The following is a 9,791-nucleotide window of genomic DNA, read 5'->3' on the forward strand; positions in this document are numbered from 1 at the left end:
ATCAAAATTACAGGGCACTAATTTTGTTTCTAATTTACAAGATAGTATGTTTATGGGGCTGCAAATAGTATTTATTAAAAAACATATCCAGTGGCAAATGTTTTGAACTGTCATTTTTCTTCAGAAAAATTGCCATTCAATGTGTTGTATTTATAAATTTCAACATATAGCACTGAGAAGAGCTGGATTATATTTATAAGTATAAAAATGTTCTTGAAAGATGAAATATATCTGTTTTAGTGAGAACCTGATCTCCTTCATTGTATTTTAAAATTATTAGCTTCTGTCTTCCCACATTTTTTGGCGGTACCTTCACACACACGGGAGTATGGGAACATGCTTGAGGCAGCGTGGATTGTGAGAAGGCACATGTGTGTACACGTACCCATATTCTCGACCACAGTCACACTCACACACCGACACATACACAGCCACACACTTGATGCCCTGGAGCAGCAAGAAAGCAATTTTTGGATATGTGCTGTACTCTACTTGTTACTTAATAGCACGAAGCATGCATGATGTGCTCCTGGAAGTGCTAGAAGGAACAGCACCGAAGGGGTTAATGTAGAACACATATAGGCAAATATTGTCAATTATTTTATTCAAATGTTTGGAACTTAAACACAAAATCATCGTTACGTTTTCACAAAATGAGGCATCTGTCACTTGAAAGGAAAAAAATATTTCAGAAATATGTTTACAGAAATGTAAAAATATTAGGCATCAAGACAGATGTGAACATATTCAGTAACTTGTCTTGTCTGTCAGTCTTCCTTGGAGCTGAAGATCTTATCATACTCGCTCAGCATGAGCTCAGCTATCTGGTTTTGGTATACCATGTGTACTGCCATGTTCCCTGTGTCATTTTCAGCTCGCAGGAGGGTGGGTCCAAATACAATCCCTAAGCTTTGCGTGGACATGAGGTTCTTGGAAGCTTTGGCCACTATCCTGTGGAGAGACAGAGGGAAAAAAAATTCTATTATAGTTTAAAGTGAAATTGTGGCTACTTTGGAATTATAAAACAATTTTCTCACTCAGGAAAAACAACTACTTTACAACACTAGTTAATCTTCTACCCTTCATGCTTTACTATATGGAAATAGAACCTATGACTGTTGGGGAAAAATACATTGCCTCATCCAACAAAATTCTAAGTGTCTCCATTCATTTGGACAGCCAATTTCATTCATGGCTCAATAAAATGCAAAATCCTGTAGCATTTGCACAGGAAAAGAGTCCCATTGGAATCAAAGAAATGTTTGCTTGGGTGAGGACTATATGGAGAGCTGGAATACCAATGGGACATTAAGATGTGGTTTTATTAATGGTAATGCCTTGCCTGTTTCAACACAGCACTCCTAAAAAGAAAATAAAGCCCCATCCTAAAAATTGAGACTTAAAAAAGTAGTGCTTATTCTTACAACTGAAGTCTACTTGGTTTTATATTAAAATTCAGAAGAGAGAGGTTTTAAGTGATCTTAAAGAACAAAGGATAGCGTGTGGAAGGACAGGTTGCTAAGAAATACTGAAACCCATACTCTACCAGACATCCCAACCCAAGGGAAATATGAGTGAAGAGAGTAATGCAAGGCAAAGGACCACTTTACTCCAAGACCATGGGTCTGTAGCCTCAGAGCTCAGCATGCACCATTGCTGAAGACTCTTGTTGTTTGACCTACATGGTCCTATGTAGTTCTGAATCAGAGGAGGCAGGAAGACTTGCTGTATTTCTACCCCTTCACAAACCCAAATCTCTAAAGTACCACTCCACGATCAAGCAGCCATGACTTCCTTCTCCTAAAAGAGACTGGGAAGGATCAGAGCCCCATGTGCACTGACTTGTACCTGCACACAGCACCAGGGCATGGCACGTAACATGGTCCTCAAAATGTACTTGACCAATATTGATAATAATGAATTATTGTTCTAAGTAATTTTATTATCTCGTTTAATCCAACCCCTGAGGTAGCTTCTATTATTAAGCCCATTTTACAAAAGATTGAGGGACAGAGTGGTGAAGAACCTGATGTCATGCAGAGTCCCAGTTCCACCCAGGCAGTCTGGTCCAATACCTGGGGCAGCATCATTGCCAGGGTCTGTCACAACTTCTAGGCTTAATAACTGGGCTGACTTTTCACTTTGCCTCCCTCCACATGATTATAATAAGGTCCACCATAAGAGGGTCTGAATTTTCATTCCTCACTGAGGAATTGTGATGGGCAGTCTGGTTATAGTAGATTTACTATGGGCAAAATGGCCTTTAAATTTGGATTGAATATTCAAAATATTCTGCCTCCCATTTTCCCTTTTCTTCTGCTTCAAATGGAGAACATTTGTACCTGTGAGTACTGTTCACGTGGCTCCATTTCTGGAAGAGATTCTCATATTTTTAGAGTATCAGTGAGTTACCGGAGACTTCAAATTTAAAGTTTTCTTTGAAATATAAGAAGCTATGCTTCTTTGCTACTTCATTCACTAAAAGCCTGTAGAATGATTTAAACATCCTCCTACCTGTCATGGGGTAAGTGGAATGGGCCATCCTCCTACCTGTCACGGGGTAAGTGGAATGGGCCTTTGCTTTCCTAAACGTGCCAATTTACCCCAGTTTAAGATCGCTCTAGAGCCTCTCCCAGATCTGTGTATTATAATAGCCACTAGTGAGATTCACTATAAAAGAAAAATAGGTTTCTCCTTTTTTATAAAAAAAATTAATACCATTTTATGATACTAACTCCCTCACTCCTTCATTGATTTTGCCACATTAAAAAAAAAAAGGTTGAAAGCAAATACAGAAAAAGATAACATAACTAACTGAGTACCTACTTGGTGAAAGTTGCTTTAACAACTTTTCCCATTGGTAGAAAAGGTCTAAACTGATAAGATTTTTCTAGCAGAGAACAGGACTCAGAGGTCATAGGCCATGGAGAAGTTAGAATCAAAAGTGAGAGAATATTGAAGGTATGAGGGTACTTCAAAAAGTTCATGGAAGGATTTGTATTCTCTTAACTCTATCTTTCCATGAATACAAGGTCTAAAGGTGAATGCGCTATATATAGGATGACTTGGTCAACAGGGTAGTATGAGTAAAAAATTAAGACCTGGAGCCCAGGGAGTCTGAAAGGGGAAGAGATGGTGTAAAGATAGACTGAGGATTGAAGATACATTTATCTATTTAATTATGGCTGTAATTTCAGTTGGTGGCAGGGACAATGAGATTTAAAATAGCTGGGAGCCCAAACTAAGTCATACCCTCAAAGGCAAGGCCAGAAATCAAGGGAGGTCCAAGAGCTGATTGCTGGAGGGGCAGTCGAGGCTGTCAGGAGGTTGTAGGGGAGAAGCTGGAAGGGATCTATAGCATTTGAGGATCTCAGGTAGGTCCCCAAGGGATACTGGAAAGATACAGCTACTGGCATTCAGTCCATGAGGGCAGAGCAACAAGGCTGAAATGAAGCTAGGCTATTTTTCCAGTTTCTCCAGAGTTCTTTATATTTTTCCTGCTCAGCAAAAGGCCTCGTCTTAGTATCCAGAGCAGGGCCAAATCTAGAGGCAGGAACCAAGATTGAATTTAAATAAAATGAAGAGTAGGAGGCTGGAGGTACATGTTTGAGCTCCCTTCCAGGGAAGGCTTCTCTATTTTAGCCAGTGGGCCGTGGAGGGGGACTCTTGTAATGGATTTCGGCTAATGCATCGGTTTCCTAAATTTCCCGTCGAAAAAATGTTCATTTTGTGCTTTATGCTGTGTGAATATGGAATATTCATTCGAAATACTCATTCCACCTCAAACCTGTATCCTTTGTGTCCATTTGTCTGCACACTTTCTATTTGATTTTAATAAAACTCTAACTTATGACTGCTGTAAAATAATCTTGTTATAAGTAAAATTTTCAAAATAACACACGGTTTTGTATTCTTGTTATAATTGTATTTCTGCCGGTGAAATTATTACAGTGGCTTAGAATATTTTTTCCCTGAGTTGGGAAAAGAAAGTTACATGCAATAACTTTTGGAAAAATCAAATGTAGTTAAGAAAGAAAGTTAACAGGAAAATATGGATGTGTATTATAAAAAATATAAGCTATCTTGCTTATTCACTGTTATAAAATGTGTGCTTGTGTGTGTGTAAATATATATATATATATATGCAATTTATTGGCTGAATATCAACTGAACAGTAGGTGGCATGTTGAGAAATCAATCAATATTTAGGTTAGAAAAGATGTAGGGTGAAGACCAATTTGGGGTAGAAGTCACCAACTTCTGAACTATAGGATTCATGTTGACAGGCAATAAATATTCTCATATTAAAGTTTAAATTAGATTAGACCCCTTTTTAAAAGACAGGGGTGATAAACATTTCTAACAAAGAAGGCCCCCAAACTGGGGATGTCTTGTAAAATGTATTAATGCTGTTATAAACTTCCCTATTCAAATGTGAACTGGTTATTTTCTACCTTGCTAAACTCCTAAATAGTTAAGTAGTTGATTTGGGATCACACAGGGAATCAACCATGATTTCAAAAATATAGTTAGAATACTGTCCTGCAAAATTATTTATGTCTCACTTTTTTACTTCACATTAATAGATATCATAATTTCCACTCTTACTGTGGGGACCAGCTGGGCATTACAGATGCCATTATTTCTGAAGGCTTCAATTAGTAAAACATATCTAGAAGAGAAACACAGACTACTGAGAGAAATAAAAGCCCTGCATGGAAAAAAAAATAATTCAATCTAGTATCTAAGATGGAAAACTGTCAAAAACAATAAGTTGTATTTCCAATAGTTTAAATTGCAGTTCTGTTGTTTTGCTGGAGGAGAGGATCTGATTCTGAAACTATATACATTTTTACCATGAATTTGGCAATACCTCCAGTACAGCTTTCACTAAAGTGAGTTCTGTGAAACACCATTTCTGTGATATACCTCATGAAAATAGCATTCCAAAGTGACAGTTTTGGAGAAAATTGTGTGACATTTTTTTTCTCTTGGAAATTCACAATGCACACACAAAAGCACAATAAAGGCTCTGAAAAGTCCTGCAGAATATATACCTGCTCATTTTTGCTTAAGTTGGGTTTTCCCTAACTTGAACATTGTGCATAGATCCTCTTTCCTGAGGAGCACATATTAGGAAATATTGGTCTAGTGTGCTTTTCCTAAAGGTCTACTGTGTATGAAGTTGAAAATGTTACACATTTTGCCCTCCTATACAACCCTGGCTTCACAGGTCTGTAGCAGCTAACTCAGAATGAGGTCAGATTGTGGTGATTTCTGGCCAGTTCTACCCCTCTGCTAGGGCTTAGATTTCATTAGCCCTTAAACTCCATGACAATGTTGTAAATTTTGAGCTACAATTTAACCTGTTCTCAGCAAAGAAAAGAAAGAAACTCCCCTTTTATGATGAAATAAAGGCCAAAAGGCAAAAGACCAAATCTGAATGAGAAAAGTAAGGGCAAAGACGTTGTTGAGAGATTTATTGTAAAACCAATTCTTATACCCCTAAGTAAAATTCAAGTTTATAAAATCTTGAAATGGGTAAGAATTCATTTTTCTGGCAAGAGCTGAAAAGTGATATATAGTTTACAGCATAAAAAGAAGAGGAAATGCCAGAGCTACTTTTTTGTCAGGCCCGAATGGAAGGAGAAATGATCCATCAATTTAAGATTATTTTAGAAACAATCTGTAATCCAGTGTTACAGATGTTGGACCCCAGACCCCTCCCCCCCCCCAAAAAAAAATCTCTCTAAAAAGCCTTATACTGGGTAACTTTTTCCAAAAGTGAGCTGAATTGCTAACTCAAAGAAACTTCTTAGCTGTATAAAAATCATAGCCAAATGACTCAAACTAAAGAGAGCTTTACTATAAAACTAAAAATTAATGCTGAATTAAGAAGACCAAAGTATTTAATAATAGTCCAGCTCCAAACAGATTTATAAATGCAAACTTCCTTTTAAGTTTGTGCTTTGCTGTTACCATAGTGACCCATAAAGGGTCTGAAAAGCCCACATAATTGCCTGCAGGACAATTCTCAAGTTATAGAGGTGTATTAGAAATGGCCCTCTCCCTATATGTTGAATGCACATAACTTCAGGATGGTTTTACTTGAATGGGGAGAATGGGGTGGTAAATGTATTCTTGTCATCAGATCACACCTGCCTTGCAAAGTATAGCTCAGCCTCTGCATGTGAAATGTTAATTGTGATTTTGACCACTTAACTGAAAGAGGCTGTTAAAAATAGAATAAATTTTCAATATGCTCAACTTATGTTTCCTATGTGCTATAACTATTTTGGGGGAAATCCATGCTAACCATATGCTTGCCTACCCTCAATTTGCACAAACTATACTGCTGTCTATACTGGCCTTTTATAAGATTGAGAACTTAGCAGGAATTCTACCTCCTCCCTGAAAGTTGTGGTTGTATGTAAGAAAAATCTTCAAATATTTCAAAAGTAGGAGAGCATTCACAAGTGTTTTTGCATCCAACATTAATGTGTTTCAAGGTGGTCATTCACAGACAATTCAGCCATTCTTACCACGCCAATTTATAAATCAATTGGTTTAAACTAATTGAACAGTCTTCAATTTTATGTCTAAACATCATATCATTGTTGTTTTCTAAAATAAGTTAATAATTATCATCCTAAATGGGAATTATTGCTATATTCTGTCAGGTTTGCTTTTAAATAATCATTAAAGCCATGTGTATATAATTCTCTCAAACACATTATAGAAGAGCAGCTTCATACGGTAGTCACATATTGATAGCTAACATGGCTTGATTCTTTGTATTTATTGAACCTCTTTGCACTAATTTCAGTGCAGAAGATTGAAACATTTTCAATTATTCACTTGTTTTGTATTTTTATTGATTGGACATTATAGAGATATTCTAAAGTATCTTTAGAAATATGCTTTAAGCAATACTCAGGATATGTAAAAAGATTTGAGGGCTGGAAAGTAAAAAAATTAATAGCCCACAGGCTTCAATTAATGACTTAATTTTAGTTGGTGTACGTATTCTGTAAGGTGACAACCACCACAGATAAGATGGGGTATCAGAAGCAAACCCCTGACAAGTAGGTAATACCAAAAAGGAACATTAACATTAGTTGCTATCGTTGAATACTTTCCATATGCTGAACCAATATATGGCTATATATTGTATGTCAGAAAAATTTTCAAATATTTCACAATTTTTAAAGGCAGATTTAAAAATCAACTTTAATTTTCTTCGGATTATAAAGTAATATATTCTATTACAGAAAATTTGAAAAGTTTAGAAGAGTATAATAAAGATTAAAAAAAAAACCCACTGGTAAGTCAATATAACCATTCATTCACTGATAAAAATCTACTGAGTACCTACAATTTGCTGGACACTATTCTGGGTGTTGGACATACAAAGTCCCTGCCCAGATGAAGCTTATGATCTAATAGGGGAAACAGACAACAAACAATACACTCATCAATATATAATATGATTTCAGGTGCTGAAGTACTTGAAGAAAAATGAAGGGAAGTAGTGGCTTTTTCACTAACCATGGGGAGCTTTAAAAACATCCCAGTGGTCTGGAACTCATCCCCAGAGATTTCTGTTTACTCAGCACGGGCAGGGCCTGGCTGCTCACATCTGTCAATAGCCGCCAGTCGTTCTAATGTGCAGAGAGTGGTGAGAAGTGGCACTTGGCAGCAGACAGGGTGCTCAGGGGTGCCCTCTCTAAGGAAGGAGATTGGAGCAGAGTCCTGTTTAGGTGTACGTGTGGTGGAAGGAGAATTCCAGGTGGTAGTTGTAGGTACAACACCCTAGGGGGGAGCTCGTGCTTGGTGGTCCTAGGAATGAAGATGTGCACAGAGCAGCTGGAGGCCAGGGAGTGAGGGGACAGAGGTAGGAGACCCTGTGGAGGGACTTGGGGGTCTTGGTAAGGATATGGGATTTAATTCTAAGAGTGATGGAAATCCGTTTTTGGGTTTTGAGCAGAATAACACTAGCATTTAGATGGTAAAAATGTTTATATAATTTATCTACATGCATATGTGAGAAAATACTCTTTATATAATTCTGTATCCAGCATTTTTTACTTCTAACATGAACCATTCCACGTCTTATGTATGTAATATATGTCACTTAGTCATTATCTCATAAGGGACAGAATGGGTTGTGTCCTATGATTTCTCAGTAGAAGTAAGATTGATAAATAAAAATCTTTCCATGTTCTCTTCCACATGGTTCCCAACCAGGGACAGTTTTGCGCCCCCCTTTCAGGAGGCATTTGACAATCTCTGGAGACATTTTTGATTGTCATGATTGGGTGAGGTGGGAAATTAATACTGGCATCTGGTGGGTAGAGGCTGCTAAACATTCTACAATGCACAGGACAGCCCCCTACAACAAAGAACTAGCCAGCTCCACATGGCAATAGTGCTGCTAATGAGAAACTCTGCCTTAGGGTGAAATAGTAGAAATGTAACAGCTAGATCAGTGGTTCTCAAGCTTCACTGTTCATGAGAATAATTTGGAAGGTATGCTAAAACACAGATTGTTGAGTTACCCCTCCAGATTTCTGATTATGCACGTCTAGGGAGGGCCTTGATAAACTGCATTTCTCACAAGTTCCCAGGTGGTAGTAATACTGCTGGTCTGGACCACACCTTGAGAACTAGCACTGGATCATTGTTATGGCTCTTTTTTCCTTAAAACATGATAACATGGGAGAGCCTACTAGTCCTTTTGCCATTATTATCATTTGGTATTATTCTTTTCAAAATAATTGCAGGAGGTGAAAAAAAGGTCTGTCATTCTTCAAACTTAGGATTCTTTGAATTTAAGAAATTGGGAAGTTAACAGTAACACACGTGCAGCCATGTCTATTTTCTCTTCTCTGTGTGTCTCCTGCCCTGTTTTCTATTGGGAGCGTATAATTTTATGTTTGTTTAATCCGTGTGATTTATTCTATATAACAAAACTCATGCATAGTCTTTGGAAAAGAATGTACTAATCAGAAGTATCTAGAGTAAAAAGTAAAATAGTAAAATCCCCCTGTTTCAAAGTCAGACTTTTTCATGATGACTGTAATTAACAGATGGGTGGTCCTTCTGGATGTTTTTCTGCCTATCTATCCATCTACCTGTCCTTATATATATGTTATTAAGTATATATTATATGCTATCTACCTTTATATACATAGATCTTTATATGTGGAGGTTTAAATTTTATTTTTTTTAAAAAGGAAAATTTTATATATACACACTTTTTTTCTTTTTTATCAGCACCACACTCTCCCGAGTGAGCCACGGGCTGGCCCCTTTTTTTTTCTTTTTTAAAAGAATAAAAAAAATGTGTGTGTGTGTATATATATATATATATATATATATATATATAATGTGCTATAATTTGCTTTTTTCTCCTCTTAACTATATATTATGGGCATCTCTCCAAGTAAGTACATATAAAAATACCTCATTCTTTTAAAAATGTTGCTACATTTCATAGTATGGAAATACTGTAATTTATTTAACCATTTCCCTACTAGTTGGCTTTTAGGTTGCTTCTCATTCTTTGCTATTACAGGCAATGCTACAATGAACATACTTGTACATATAAATTTCTAAGATTTTCGTGTATTAAGAAGAGTAACTTTTTATTATTATTATTATTATTATTATTTTTTTTCCTTTTTGTCTTTTTTCGTGTCCGGCAAGGGATCGCAACCCTCAGTGTTGTGCCCCCACCTCGCTCAGCCAGTGAGCGGGAACCGGCCTGTATGTGGGATCCGAACCCTCGG

General features: G+C 36.9%; 1 protein-coding gene across 1 annotated transcript in view; it reads right to left on the minus strand.

Annotated features, from left to right (window-relative positions):
* Positions 1-587: 587 nt before the first annotated feature.
* The window catches only part of ARHGAP15 (Rho GTPase activating protein 15), a 571,811-nt gene continuing 562,607 nt past the window's right edge, over positions 588-9,791 (minus strand). Inside the window, exon 13 of the mRNA XM_008567489.1 lies at positions 588-951. Within this exon, the coding sequence (XP_008565711.1) occupies positions 768-951 (184 nt within the window). The 3' untranslated portion in view covers positions 588-767. The remainder of the gene's footprint in view (positions 952-9,791) is intronic.

The sequence above is a fragment of the Galeopterus variegatus genome, unplaced genomic scaffold (assembly GCF_000696425.1).
Source record: "Galeopterus variegatus unplaced genomic scaffold, G_variegatus-3.0.2 Scaffold323, whole genome shotgun sequence".
In the NCBI taxonomy this organism is placed as follows: Eukaryota; Metazoa; Chordata; class Mammalia; order Dermoptera; family Cynocephalidae; genus Galeopterus; species Galeopterus variegatus.